This window comes from Poecilia reticulata, chromosome 17, assembly GCF_904066995.2.
Source record: "Poecilia reticulata chromosome 17, P_reticulata-male-v2, whole genome shotgun sequence".
NCBI classification, from domain to species: Eukaryota; Metazoa; Chordata; class Actinopteri; order Cyprinodontiformes; family Poeciliidae; genus Poecilia; species Poecilia reticulata.
Genome location: NC_088846.1, coordinates 17421555 through 17436454, shown reverse-complemented (window position 1 = coordinate 17436454; position 14900 = coordinate 17421555). Strand labels below are relative to the sequence as shown.

Genomic DNA, 14900 nt, shown 5'->3' with positions numbered 1-14900 from the left:
CAACAATTTCTTCTTCTGTGTCTTTGGAGTGACGAAAGGGGGTGAGCTGTTTGTGGCGCCCTCTTTTGGTTGGATGTAAAACTGATTTACACACTTCGGACTTTTAACTCAGAGATTGTCCCTCTATCCATTTTCTAACACACGTATCCCTTTATTGAGGTCGCCAGGGGTGTTGGTGCCAATCTCCAGCGGTCAAAGGTCAAGATTAATGAGAATTATTATTCAAAAGTTATTTATTGTTATTTGGCACTCTTCACTCCATAAGAGTGAAGAGTGACACTCTTATGGAGTGGCACTACTGAAGCAGTACTTTAGTATTAAGCTTTGGAAATGTAAATTTTTCTAAGAACAAGATGGGGATATATGTTGCAGGTGAAAATAACATATATTTTTAAAAATAAAATATTGCAGTTTGTATACATGAAGGACAACTTAAACATTAAACTTATACTTGCTTCATATTTTTATTACAGGGTCTTGCAAACTTCTAAATGGTCAGTCACTAAAACCACACAGTAGTGTAAGATTAAGGAAAACCCCAAATATCTAAGCTTTGAAAACATAAGTGTCAAGCTGCTTATAGTGTATGCAGTTTAATGGTAAACATTAGTCCAGCCACCTGCAGAAAAGAAGGAAAACTCCCAGGGTGGGTTTGTCTGGTCTTGTCTGGACTCATTCCCATGCAGTGCTGCTTGATAAGTCACTTTTCTTTGAAGGAACAAGACAGAGATGGAACTGGGACTTGTTTTCCTGCTGGTTGTCACATCTGGTAATTTCAAAGTTAAAATGTGATCGTTCTGATTCAAAAAATGTGTGTGAAGCTAGCTATTAGTCTTGAATTGGGTCAAAATGGGATTTAAGCTTCTCTTAGGATACCATTTTAAATTTTGCCTTAATTTGCCTCTCACTGCTTCAGTGTCTGGGTGTGGCGTGCCCAGTTACTGGCCCAACACCAGTCGAGTAGTAAATGGGGAAGAGGCTCGTCTGTACAGCTGGCCATGGCAGGTGAGTGAATGAAGGGGGGCGGGGGGATCATAACATACACGAAAGTAATATGCAAAAATGAATTTTTTGCATATTTTTTTGCATATGTTTCTTTTTCTACTCAGCAATATGATTTTTGTACTTAAAAATCTTTAATCCATTCTGTTTGGGCATACTGTGTTTAGACACAGATTGTACCAGAGCTGTTGTCATCTGTAATAGAAATGTGCTACAAATATTAGCATAATTGATTTCGTTTTATTTAACCCTTTAGGTTTCATTGGAGTCTTTTTACCCCACTTGTGGAGGAACTCTTATTGCTCCAGACTGGGTTTTGACAGCTGCACACTGTATTACGTGAGTTTTTTTTGTGGGCATTGCCAGAGTTTACTGGCTATTTTGAAATGTGTCAATTTTCTGACTGTTTTTTTATTTTACAAATAGTGAAATAAACAAAATATGGAGTTTATGTATATCCAATTTCAAGAACCCCCCTTGAGAAGGAGGTTACTTTTTTACTTTGTGAAAGTATATCCTCTGCATAAAGCAGGGAGCTTTCCAATCTTCTACTTTGGAAAGTATGTACAACATTTTTGTTTCCAATCCAGATTCCACACATACAGGGTGGTTCTTGCTGAACATGACATGGACAAGGAAGAGGGACCTGAACAGTCCATCATGGTGGCAAAAATGTTCATTCATCCCAAATGGAACGATAACTGTGTGTCTTGCGGGTATGTTTTAACAATACAAAGTTTGGAGGAATGATTACTTCCTAAGAACTTTAGGAAAATTACCAAGAATCAATGACATGTTTTTCAGTAGTACCCAGATAACTCATGGTTATAAGCATATCTGGTTGGATTTAAGAAATCACCTCAGTAATGAATAATGACGTAATTCACCAGAGCTGTAATTTGCAAAAGACACTTTGAAATGTCAATATAACTAAAACTTTTCTAAACTGCGATGGAACCCACAAAAATGAGACACTTAAATAGTTTTGTTCTCGTTCTGACAGGAACGACATTGCCCTGCTCAAACTGGAGAAAAGTGCTGACCTCAATGACAAAGTTAAGCCTGCCTGCCTGCCAGAGCACAGCTCCACTCTGGCCCACAACCAGCCCTGTTACATCACAGGCTGGGGTCGACTTTACTGTAAGACCTGCGGTTCACTCAGACTGTTTAAAATATGACATGGTTCTAATCATCTCGTTTTTTTTTTGGAGCACAATTCATGCTGTCAATGTTTACAATGAGCGAGTCATTTTCTCTGCAGCCGGTGGACCCCGGGCAACTAGACTGCAGCAGGCGCCGCTTCCTGTGGTGGATCACAGCGTCTGCAGTCAAAGCGACTGGTGGGGTAGCTCAGCGAAGACGACAATGGTTTGTGCAGGAGGAGACAGCAAATCGGCATGCCATGTGAGAAACATCCAGAGAATTTAATGCTCTGCTCATGTAACACAGACCACCTAGAGGTTGAATAACAAACTGCTTTAAACCTGCAGGGCGACTCTGGGGGCCCTCTAAACTGTATGGGCCGTGACAACAGATGGTATGTGGAAGGAGTAACGAGCTTTGTTGATGGTCGTGGATGCAATACCCCTAAAAAGCCCACCGTCTTCACGCGGGTGGCTTCTTTCATCCCGTGGATCAGCGAGGTGAGGGAATAAATTCACATACTAACACTTATCTGACTTCCTGATGTCTTCATTGTTTTGTTTCATTACTTGTTTTAAATGATCAAATTTTAGTATAAAAGATAAATAAAATTTACAGCTTCAAGGCTATTCATTCCTACTAACTGGTCATGTCAACCTGTAAATGTAATAGTGGCTGCCATCAAGTGTTGGAGGTAACTGGCAGGTAATCCTTCACAGTGCTGGGTAGGAACTTTGGCCCACTCAATGCTAGAAGCATTTTAGTTCAGCCATATTGGAAGGTTTTGAACATGGACTCTCCAAATTGTCATTCTGTTGTATAACCCAAGACTGATTGAATTTAAGCCAGTGAGCAGAATTTGTGGTTTGATAAAATATTGCAGGTCTGAGGATGGCTAATAAAACTGAACCACAGTAGGTAGTCAAAGCTCATTAATGAGTCAACAAAGAGCATATTATTTTCACATACGATCAGGATGATTTGTTTTGGGGGTTTTTTTACCTTAAATTTTGAAGTTACCATTTAAAAATGGTAACTCTGTTATGCTGAGATTATTTTTGTCTGATCTGTTGACATTTAAGAGTGACACAAAGCCAAAACAGAAAATTATTTTACTTTCACAGTTATGTTTTTAATCATGTTGCATTTTCTTACAGACAATGGCCCAAAACTGAGGAAACCTTCAACAGTGGTGCAATACAAAGCAATAAACAGTTTGATTAACTTTTTATTTGACTGTGTCCGTCACTGAAAACTTAAACTTATTATACAAGATATATAATATCCATTAAATTGCAGTATTAATTCTCATCATTAAACATTGGTGAAAAACTAGATAAGAATACATAAAAGCATAATCTGTAAACCCTTTGAGAGTGCTATTACTCAATTTCTTGAGTACAGAGAAATGGAGTAATAACAGAAAAATGTGGCTTCATTTGAGAATATAGTCTGATTTAACCATTTTGAAATAATCAGGTTAGAGAAAAAAAATCCTTAAACCTTCAGGGGATCTTTTAAATGGCTGCAAACAAGCTCTTGGAGAACAAAGCTGTGTAGATTTGGTCTTAAGCTTCACAATATGCCGAGTACCTCAACCACTCAACGGTCTGATGGTGTCCAGGTGAAGAAGTCAGCACCCCGGAGCTCCTCAGGCAGGTACTCCTGCTCCACCGGGCCTCTACATTCCGGGTTGTACTTGTAGCCTTTAGCATAGCCCAGCTGTTTCATCAGCCTGGTGGGTGCGTTACGTAGGTGCAGGGGGACAGAAGGAAGGGGACCTTTGTGATTTCTCAGACATGCTTTTACATTGCCATAGGCCTTATAGATCTCTATAGACTTGGGAGCTCGTGCCAGGTAGACAGCACACTGAGCAAGGATCACCTGAAAGAAAATGATAAAGACAATCTTTGTAGAGATGGCGGAGAATTACAAAACAATCTATGACGGTAAGACATGCCTACCTCACATTCAGGCATACCAATGAAGTGACAGGCCTGAAAGGCGGACACAGCCTGAGTGAGAGCGGAGGGGTCGGCCAAACCTGGAGGATAAAAAGCAGGGAGACATGTTGAAATAAATCACATTTTATTAACAGAGCACTTTTAAAAATCCAAAGAGCAGAAGTAAGAGGCATTAAAAAAACCACAAACCAAATATTAAGAATATTGATGTTAATAAAAATGAATAACTAAAAAAGAGATTAGGTATTGAGGGATAAGAAACTGTGGAAAAGCACTTTGGAGGGATTCCTGTACTTTTTCTACATATGTTTCTGTACTTTTCCAAATTTATATTTCCAGAAATCTCACCCTTTTTAGCTTCAAAACAAAATGTTATGGTGAATTTACAACAACTAGTTCAACAGAGGTAACGTTTTGAATCTAACAGATGACAGACTACTTGTGAATTAAAGAAAAGTGGCAAAGACTCAAAAGGTGGATGGATGGACAAAAAGGCAAATGACCACTTGGGCAAACCTGTAAATAAAACATTGGTCGAATGAATAAAAGGACGGACGGGCAAACCAATGGAAGGGGCTGGTTGAAGATAATGCTCTAAATAAAATGACCTACCTACATCCTCGCTGGCGAAGCGGACCAGCCTGCGGGCCACGTAGAGCGGGTCCTCGCCGCCCTCCAGCATGCGGCCCAACCAGTAGAGGGAGGCATTCTCATGGGAGCCTCTCATGGACTTATGCAACGCTGAGATACAGTTGTAATGCTCCTCACCTATGAATAAATTACACACACATTTTAACACATTAGCACAAGTTGCCTCACCCTGTGAAGCAAGGAACAGCAAGTCCTTCAGACAGCTGAACATCAAAGGTCAACACGGAGGACGAACGAGTGGCGAGACGCGATATGTAAATGGTTGGAGTAGCAACATCTACAATCTGAGGATTTTCAATACCTCATCTATTAATAAATAGCGTGATAGATGCTATGGTGATTATGAGGACATGGGTCACGACTAATCTCTGCATTAGTTAGCTGCCACAGTTATGAAGGCGCCAAATTATACAGCACAGCATGGCAAAAGCTGGACTCTTTAACGTTATATAATTAGTTTTGTAAAGGGCACTGATGTCCTAATAAACATGAATAATAATTTCAAGTATTAGGCAGAAAAAAACACACAAAAAAGTATCCTCAAAGCTTTCTTTGCTTGTGACTTGATACATTTCTAGGAAAGGCTCATAAAGATCACACAACTATCACAGATAAGCCCAAAATTATTTTAAATTCTAGTATGGACTCTTTTTGGGCCACTCTAAAACTATAAAAAAAAAATTATTAGTTTCACTTTAAGAAAAATTAGTGAAATTAAAACATTACTGTAAACCTAAATCTGACAGAGGTATGAAAACATTTGGCCTTAACTTGAGGATGTAACATGACAGGACTCTTTGGCTAAACAAAACATTGTTACATGCATCAAGTTTAAATATCCGTCTGCTTTTTTCTTGAACAAATGAAACTTTTATTTTTCAAATCTCTGACTTGTAAAGTACCTTAATTCATTTCACTGCTAATAAAATGCTAAACATTTTTGTTATTCATTGCTAATTAATTAACTCTCTATTAATTTCTTAAATTGTAATTTCAAATGTAAATCAAAGATTCACAGTACGTCAACAGACTCTATGCTATTTATGTTTGAGAATAAATATTTGTAATTATCATAAAACATTAAATATAACATAATATCCAAGCGATATTGGAAAATGTGTGAAGGTTAAGCGTAGAAATACTTGAGGTCAATTGCAAAAACCCTTTTGAAATGTCATAAATAAGCAAAAGAAGATAGCATGACAGTCAGCAACATTTCTTTGCCAAAAAGCAGAAAATTGCTGCAGAATACTACTTACAATGCTAAACTGCACGGCCATCTGATAACATGATCTAATCAATATGTGTTCTTAAATAGATAATTGCTCTAGGTGTGATTAATAACTGCAAACTCTAAATTTAAAGCGGACCTTTCTAAATGCAAGAAGGAATAACAAAAAGTTTGATACTCGGAGCAAAGACCCTCGTTTTTTTTCTCCAGTGACACCAACAGTAAGCAGCTATGAATGAGCTCACCTGCTTTATCATAGAGGATGTGGGACCTCTGGAGACCCTCCTTGATATGCTCCTCCGTCACCACGATCTCTTGAGGAAATCCGTGTTGTGTTGACTGGTTCAGTCGTGGGGTTTTCATCTGAGCTTGAACAGCCAGCTGGAGACTATTGAGTCCAGTTCTTGCGTCACCATCACAGAGGTAGGCTATGGTGTCCAAGGCTTTCTGCTCTATGTATATAGAAGGTCTAAAACAAGAATACATACAGAAAATATGCAAAGGGAAAATCCCTATCTACAGATACCTTGAAATACCACAACAACCTGTGTGTTTTCTAAAAATATTAAATTATTTTGAATAATACAGAAAAATCCATGGGGAAAAAAAAAACGAAAAAAAGAAAAACTGATCTAAATCAACAGTGACCATAAGATAGCACTTACTCAGAGCTACTGGTCTGCTCTCGATAAGAGGAATTTGTTGGATGTTGTCCTTGGACTTGGATCCCAAGTGCAGCCACTGCCCTGTTCAAAATTGAGCCCATTGCCTCGACTGACAGCTTCTCCAGTACCAGCACCCTGCATCTACTCAGCAAAGCAGCGTTCACCTGGAAGGATGGATTCTCAGTGGTCGCTCCAATCAGAGTGACGGTACCGCACTCCACATGAGGCAGGAAGGTGTCCTGGTCATAAAGAGAAAAGGCGAGAAAGAAGAAGCTAACAGAGATGAAGATATGAATCCTGAAGCAGTCTAGCACCTGATTTATAAGTTTGGATCAACAGATAAAACAAATAAAATAAATAAAGAGACTGAATTGCTATATTTAGCCTTTTAAAACTTCTCATATCAAACAAAACCTTACAAGACATGATCAACAGCACCAACTCTTGCGTTGTCACTTATGTTAGTCACAAAAATGGAGCAGGAACCATATATTCCTTTCAAAATACTGGCTTAATGATAATCAACAGTTTGTAAGTGGCAGAGCAGTTTTTAGAAAGTTGAACAATTTAATAATATATTAAGAGAGCAAATAGATTTAAAGTGGAGTCCCACAGGGCTCATTGTTTGGAGCCATATTGTTTGTGAAGAATCTAGGAAACTAAAACTACTTTGTTGTAGTTATTCTACCTGCTGGGATTTGTTGAAGCGGTGAATTTCATCAATGAACAGGATCGTCTTTCTCTTGCACAGCCTGAGCTCATTCTGCGCCTGCTTGATCACCTCTCGAACGTCGTTGGTGGACGCACTGGTGGCCGACAGTGTGACAAAACGAGCCGATCCTTTCTTTTTGCTCGTGCTGGCAATGATGTGGGCTAGGGTCGTCTGAAGAAAAAAAAGAGAAAAAATTAAGTAAAGCAAGTGAAGAAAAAACACGACCAGACAAATCTGGAAACATCAAATGAAACCGAGATGTTTATTAGAAGAGTATTTATTTACAATTTTATAATTTGCCAAACCTATATATTTAATGATATTTTTACAAATTAATTAGTGATTTTTTTTTCAAAGTAAATTTAATTGAAAATGTAAACAGAGATACTCTTGGAGAATTGGTATTGAATTATTAGCAAACACTAAAACTTAAGTCTACTCACATTTATTCAGAATAACTTTAGGCTAAGCTTATCAATTAGAATGCAAAAGATATATAATTTATCTTTTATTGCCAGTGTTAGAGGACAGTAGTAGGTGCTTTGTCGTTATTAGAGGTGCGCTATATTAGGAAAACATTGATATATTTGTGCAATTAAACAAATCGGTTTGATTGATTTGGTGATTGAAGAACAGTTCCATCCCAAGAGATAGAGATTTAATAACTACCAAATGGAGTGAAGATGGGATTTTCCTTTATTCCCCCTAAGACAGTGATATACTTTCAACAAGATGAAAGTGACAGATTAAATAATTGTATAAGATACTGGGTGTAGCACCAGTTTTGAATGTTTCCTATCGCTATCACCTGCACACCTTTCCACATCCCGGTGGACCCCAGAGAATAAGAGAAGGGATCTCCTGAGATTCCAGAAGCGACCTGATGAGAGTTTGCTGGCCTACAACTTTGTTCTGGCCAAAGTAATCCTCCAGCGTGTTCGGTCTCAGAGCCTCCGCCAGAGGTTTGTTTGATGATAACAGGGTCCGTGCTGGTAAGTGATTAATGTTCTTCTCAGCTTCGCTGTTTGACACAGATGGAGTCGCTATCCCTGTTGATCCCGACACAGCCTCAGTCAGTACACGTTTAGTTCCCTTACTAAAAGCACCGACGGGGCTTCGTTTGCCCGTAAACACAGCACTTCTGTCAGGCTGAGCGTCAAGTTTGCCCTTGTTGGCTTGAAACAGAGAGAACACCGACGAAGAGGATTGCGTCCCAGGCATGGCGGAGGAGGAGGAGGATGAAACAGATTCGTTGACAGGCTCCGAAACACGCACTTTCTTCACTGGAGGGCCAGTCTCAACAGCGGTGGACGGACTGTCAGCAGCGCTGCTCAATAAGCATGTGTCCAGGTGTCCGTTAATTGTCCCAGGTGTGAAGTCTTTGAAACAAACAGGACATTGAACTAAGTTCGAAATTGTCTCGTCCGCCATGTTGGTTCGCGCGAATTGTAGTTCACGTGACCAAAACAGTGGGTACGTAAGGATGATGACGAAACGGCATGAGACGAGACCCGGGTCGTAAATTAACCGCGTTTAACTTACACCGGGTGACAAATAGTGCGCACCCTATTTTTCTCTGAATACATAAACTCAAATATAAACAAGCTTGTATAAGCAAGCTTTACACAAGCTTGCTGTGTATTTTAGTTCACCATATGTTGTAACTGCCATAGCTCTTATTGACTTTCTTGACAAATTCAAACCGCACTTTAACAAAACACGCAGTTCATCATTAAAGGCATGAATAGTTGGGACATTACTCCATACATTTGATTTGTAGATCTCCATCTTGGAAGCCTGAGGAAGATTTTAAATTGATCTTTAAAAGCCACTTAGAATTAACGCGTTAACAATCAGCTAATGCGTTACCTTCAGTTGTTATGAAAATTCTTTGTTGTTATAACAAAAAATAACTTCTGACATTCCCCTTCATGGTGACATCATAACAATGTTTCTCCATGCCTCCCATTGATGCCAGTATGATAAGCTCAGCCGAAGCACAGTTCCACCAAGTGTTTGCTAGCTGCTGCTGGTGTTAGTCTGGTGGAGATGTGTATGTAGGAGAGGCCAGGCAAACTTGAGGTCTGTGGGCCAGGAGCTCTGGTGAGGACTGAAACTCCACGGTGGAGCTTTGAGGCCTTAGCCGGCACATTGTGATGGCCAGTTTAACATTTGCAGTAATGTTGAAATAGTGTAAGCTGATTATTTAAATTACAGGGATCTTCGACTGCCTTTGCTGACAGGAAGACAAGAACAGAAGCTCTTTTGACTTTTCATACAGTGCTAAATTAAGTATTTCAGTTCACAAAGTGTCTGTTTGCATGTAGAACGTAACAGTTACAGGCTACCGTGAACAGAGAATGGTGAAACAGCTTGTGTCTCTGACAGTCTTTGCTGGCACCTGTCACTCTTTTATAACAAGGACATGCTGACCGTCCCTTGGCTACAAAGTGTCAATTGAAGTGGCTAGTTGACTGAATTAACAGAGGCTGTGGAGGATAATCTAGTCCTAATGATTGGGTGTTCCTTACTCTGAGGAGGTACTGACATCTGCTGCTCTTGAGGCTCCTCTGCTGAAACTCCAAGGGACCCTCATAGATAAAAGATAGAAGATAAAGGAAGGCTAAAGATAGGATGAGAGGTAGACTGAAAGTCATGGAGAACTTGGTCTCAGTGGGAAACATTTGGCTAGTCAACAGCATGTGTCTGGTTATTTCCTCCGTCTGGGGCAAACTGCGCGATTTACTCTGCTACAGGAGGCACACAGCATTTGCCAACCAGGTACTTACAGTTCACTTTGACACATGGAACAATATCAAACATTAGCAAAAAAAAAAGAAAGGAAAAAAAGTTTAACAATTTTTTTTCTCATCATATGTAACACGTTACTAACATCAATACTAACAAAGCATGAGTGCTGTCAGTATTAACAACATTTAACATTTTTTTCTTTGTGAATTATTTGTGTCTTATCAGTGTTTATGCACAATGGACTCCTATAAATATGAGATGTTGAGGATATAAGAATTTATTTTATTTTATTATTTCGTAGGCATATTTTTTTGTTTTATCCATCAGTCTTAACCTCTTATTTAATAAATTACTCTCACATTTAAAAAAAATATACACTTTTCCACTTTTTTAAATTATTGCAGTTGGTTCAAATTTATATAGACTGTTTTAATAATTGCGGCAATGTCTCTCAATATGTCTCATACTATTGTTTGCATCAATCATTTCATAAAGGCTAAATGTCAAATATTGTTGTGGAGCTGCAGATAAGAACTGAATATTTTACTCAGATGTGTTCTTGGCTTCTCAGAATTTAAGCAAAATATCAAGCAAAGTATATTATCAAAAGGGTATCTATAAACATTTGTAAAATATTAGAGATTCAAATGTGTCGGTCTTGTATTTTTTTACATTTTGTTTCAATGCATTAAAAAGAATTGTTTCCTAACTGGAATTCTATCACATAGTCAATAAATTACAATAGTCTTGAAAAGTTCATTTATTTGAGAAACTCTGTTCAGTAAGTGAACATCCTTACACCAACACATATTTAACCTACCAATGTTTCCAAACCTTAATTTCTGTTTAATTATGGTGTTTTAGCTTACAGCAAATACAATCTTGCATTGTATTAGAATATTACATTAGAGCAAGAAGAAATATGTTGTTCATACTGAAATTTTGGTTTAAAAAAGCCTGTTTAATACCAGCTTAAATGTTTTTTTTTTACAAGGTACTTTCGATCATAGAAACAAGAATCTGAACAGATATTCTAATTTATTAAACATAACTCGTATCCACTAAGACATTGTTAATGCAATCATCAAAATTTTAATAAAATGTACAACATACTTATTGAAAGCTGAAGGTCAAGAGGGATTATTTTAAGATTTTCTCAGTGATTCATTATGTCATAGATTTGGATAACACTTAAAAGGTAGAGTGAACAAATATTGCAATACGTGGGATGCTGACAATTTATCCCAGTCTCTGTTTATTTCGAAAAACTTATTTCATCTCTTGTAACATCTAAATATCATAATTAATTGAATTAGTTTGGAAAACACATGATTAATTATTGTTTCAGCAATGGGGATATTATTGTTTTTTGCATGAAAAGATAAAACATTAAATAATTGTATAGTATTACATAGTAGCAGTATTGGCTGTAAGTTGTGGTAGTTTCACTGTAATTTTGGAAATGCCTAACAACCTCTTGTGGGTCTTTTCAGGCACTAGTGAAGCTGTTTTTGCTGCCATCTAGTGGGTGTTGTAATTCAACGTTTTCTTTAAAATCAGTTACGAACAGATCCGAAACCTTGAAAACTCATTCCACAGATGATTTTCTAGCAGACATTTGCTTTTAATTTCAGCAGCTCCTGATATTATTTAAAATATTTTATTTATTATGCATGAATTTTTGTTGTTGTTGATAATATGTGACCAGCCTACAGTTGGAAACACCAGTAAATTAGAAATAGGTCTTCCTGGGAGTACGCAAATATAAGCTGTCATGCACCCAAGCCTGATTATAAATACACATGATGTGTAGTTTTCTGTAATACTGAAATGGTTTACCTTAGAGGCTAAATGAAACCCTCTCACCCTCTCCTTTTTCCATTCCTCCCTTGGAATCCAGAAGATCCACCCATGATGTTTACTGTGGAAGAGCCACAGCTATGTAACTAAGCTTTATTTGCCGTCTCATACTGACTTTGACACCATTTGTGGCGTCTTCAGCATATAACTCCTCCTACATATCCCTTTTAGAGCTATATTACATTCCTTAGGTGAATGACAGTAATCCTTTATGAGCGTTTTTGTAACTGTGATAAAATACTTAGACTCCTTAATCGTACCAGTGAATATTTATGTTTTTTTTGTTGTTTTTTTGCATGTACAATTAGGTTGGGAGGCCAATTTAGCTTATATTTTCAGCATAACCAGATTAAATTTAAAATACATTTACCCATATTAAGTTTACCAGACTAACCAATAAATAAGCTGGGCATATTTTAACACGAGTCATTGAACACATTTTTCTCATCCTGTTTGATGCTTCGCTTTATTTATTATTTATTTATTTTTTTTACAAAATTTAGACGCATATTAATGGAACGGTATTGTCTGACAGGGCTTTATTGAATGATTAAAGTACAAAGTAACCCTTCATATTTCACTACAACACTGTAGTCAGAGGCCACGAGAGCACGAGAGATGAAAGAGAAAGAACTGCGGGGACTCCACTCATACTTCAGATCAGAGCGCTTCAGTTTCATAACTGCCGCAAAAAACATTTCAGCCCCTGACGTTTCTGAGGGAAAGTGTATCTGGAGCAGGGAGAAGTGTGAGTGGAGACATAAGCAGAGGTGGCTGGACAGTAACCAGACCGCACATGTCCCCCTGAACTCCCCGGGACATTGTGTTCTCTGCCAGGGAGGTGGTGCTCCATTTTTAACAGCTGGCCTTGTGCAGTTGCCAGGCGAGTGCCCTCACAAGGGTCATGTAAGTCTCAGTAATAGAAATACAAATAAAAATAAAACATGTTTGAGCTCAAGTGAAACCTTTGCATAGCATCCATGACTGTTTTTCTTTGGTGAAGGCTCATGTACAAACTGTCTCAGTGGGATTTATTTATAGTGTATTAATATTGTTGACAGAATGCCTTGGAAAATAATATCCTAGCATGCTTCTAATTGTGGTGGGAATTATATATCAGTCAGCAACACAATTAGAAAAAAAAAGTCTATTATTAAGAATTTCATTAACTTCTGACATAAATCTATATAATATTTACAGTATTGTATAGAACTAGACAACATGATATAAGCATCGTCACAAATTTTACCAATAAAATTAGTATACTGGTGGTTTATACTCTATAATTAGTGTTTTATTTGTGTAAGTTTTCCTTTTTCAATTACACTTAAATTGATACATTAATCGATCAGATTTTATGCGCAGAGCCGTTTTCAAACAGTTAAATGTTGTAAAGGCCTGTACAGAGGTAAAAGGCATGGTTTAGGACATGCTGCCTTTGAGATTTCTTCACAAAAAATTAAACTGTGTTATAATTTACATTTTCTATTATATTTTATTCTAGTTGCCTTATTTAACTGCATTCTCGTCTTCAACTGAACAACATTATCTCATGCACTTTTTAGATTTTTCATCTTCCAGTTTTTTTGTGGCGGAAAGGTTGATTCAAACCTTTGTTCGCTTCCAGCATGAGCTTCAGAGATTTAACGTTTTATTTATCATTCGCAGGTTTAGACAATCTTAAATGTATCTATCACATGCATGCTGCCATTCAAGTGTTTATTGTAAACTTTTACTAATTCATTGAAATTCACCCTTTTAAAATAATATTTTGAAATACTTTGAAGATTTCTTTTTGGTTTTGTTAAAAAGTGTGTGTTTCAGACACATTGTCCATATCCCCTACTACAGCACGCTGGAAATGACCTGTGTTGTCTGTCATCTGTTGGCATTAAAAGACAGGTGTAAGCATGTCTCTTCCAAAGTGATTAATGACTGGTTTCTGTCCATCTGTTTATGTCTTGTCAAAGGAAGCTGTTCTCTCTCCAAGCCATCTTCCTAGAAAGCGCATATTTCAGAGTAAAAAAAAATAGTTATGTGATAATTTCTTTCAACTGTCTGGACATCCAAACGTTCTTCTGGTGGACACAGAAAATATGACAGAGGTACCTTATGGCAAATCTGAATTTGCCATAGGGTAGTTCCTTCCTTTCCCCCTCACTGAACCCCTCTTCAAGCCAAGACATGGGTGTGAGTAACTGGCATGAGCTGAGTTTGGCATCTTGTCCCAGTTTACAGTCTGTGCTTGTGTTGTCAGAATCATTACGATCTCTTCAAGCATGAGTCTGTGGGAACACAAGAAGAAAAGGGGGCTGGATGGAAATGGGAGTCGGGGGGTGGAGTTCAAGAAACAAATGTCTATATCTGTCCGTACTGCTGACATTAGTGTAGTCTTGATAAATCATAGATCACTTTATTTGAGCTATAAGACATATGGATTATGATTATGTTACCCAAGGTCAGTTAAAATTGATCCTTTACTCTCCTACGGGGGGTTATCAGAGGATGTTTTTGTCAGAGAGTAAGCACATCATAAATCATCTGTGGTCACCCATCTCTTCTTTCAGCCTGAAGGCTACATGTCCAACTGTAGGTCAAGCTTCTTCTCAATTCCCTTGACAGCGAGAAGATGTTACAGGAAATACAGAAATCCTTTCAGGATTGCCTGTAACTTCTACTCAGCATTTACAACAGCATATCACTGCCGTAGATATGTCCTTGCTTTTCAGGTTGAACATTACACAGAATTTCTGTCTTTACAGAAAGGTCTGCCTGTTACGATGAATCTGTAGTTCACCTAAGCGGGGGCTAATCGCTAAGCATTTTCCTACTTGTTCGGCACAACAAGTACTGCGTACAGTGATCATTTTGACACCTACCAAGCAAGTGCATGGAGGTGGGCTTAACAGTTAAAGCCTCTC

At 38.0% G+C, this 14900-nt stretch overlaps 2 protein-coding genes across 4 annotated transcripts; one reads left to right on the top strand and one right to left on the bottom strand.

Moving 5' to 3' along the window:
* Positions 1-13: 13 nt before the first annotated feature.
* On the top strand, positions 14-3376 carry LOC103479654 (chymotrypsin-like elastase family member 3B). 2 transcript variants are annotated; one of them, XM_008434199.2, is made up of 8 exons: positions 14-769; positions 917-1005; positions 1259-1341; positions 1593-1718; positions 2006-2142; positions 2264-2406; positions 2493-2645; positions 3303-3376. In XM_008434199.2, exons 1-8 carry the CDS (start codon positions 730-732, stop codon positions 3318-3320), a joined length of 789 nt encoding a protein of 262 aa, XP_008432421.2. In that variant the 5' UTR covers positions 14-729; the 3' UTR covers positions 3321-3376. The 2 variants fall into 2 exon arrangements, with proteins under 2 accessions (XP_008432421.2, XP_081454928.1); XM_081598802.1 differs by having other exon boundaries at positions 14-1005.
* wrnip1 (WRN helicase interacting protein 1) lies at positions 3253-8853 on the bottom strand. 2 transcript variants are annotated; one of them, XM_008434200.3, is made up of 7 exons: positions 8185-8847; positions 7345-7539; positions 6657-6895; positions 6237-6460; positions 4722-4877; positions 4110-4189; positions 3253-4029 (listed from the first exon to the last, which is right to left on the bottom strand). In XM_008434200.3, the coding sequence occupies exons 1-7, from the start codon at positions 8797-8799 to the stop codon at positions 3748-3750; spliced, it is 1791 nt and encodes a 596-aa protein (XP_008432422.2). In that variant the 5' UTR covers positions 8800-8847; the 3' UTR covers positions 3253-3747. The 2 variants fall into 2 exon arrangements, with proteins under 2 accessions (XP_008432422.2, XP_008432423.2); XM_008434201.3 differs by having other exon boundaries at positions 3901-4029; positions 4726-4877; positions 8185-8853.
* Positions 8854-14900: the final 6047 nt, after the last annotated feature.

Excerpts from the sequence above, each read along its gene's own strand:
- LOC103479654 (XM_081598802.1), top strand. The coding sequence starts at position 850 with ATGGGATTTAAGCTTCTCTTAGGATACCATTTTAAATTTTGCCTTAAT. Across the intron at positions 1,719-2,005 it reads GATAACTGTGTGTCTTGCGG|GAACGACATTGCCCTGCTCA; the intron begins GTATGTTTTAAC and ends TCGTTCTGACAG. Across the intron at positions 2,407-2,492 it reads ACAGCAAATCGGCATGCCAT|GGCGACTCTGGGGGCCCTCT; the intron begins GTGAGAAACATC and ends TTAAACCTGCAG.
- wrnip1 (XM_008434200.3), bottom strand. The coding sequence starts at position 8,799 with ATGGCGGACGAGACAATTTCGAACTTAGTTCAATGTCCTGTTTGTTTC. Across the intron at positions 6,896-7,344 it reads GCTTCAACAAATCCCAGCAG|GACACCTTCCTGCCTCATGT; the intron begins GTAGAATAACTA and ends CTTTATGACCAG. Across the intron at positions 4,190-4,721 it reads CTTCGCCAGCGAGGATGTAG|GTTTGGCCGACCCCTCCGCT; the intron begins GTAGGTCATTTT and ends TTTATCCTCCAG.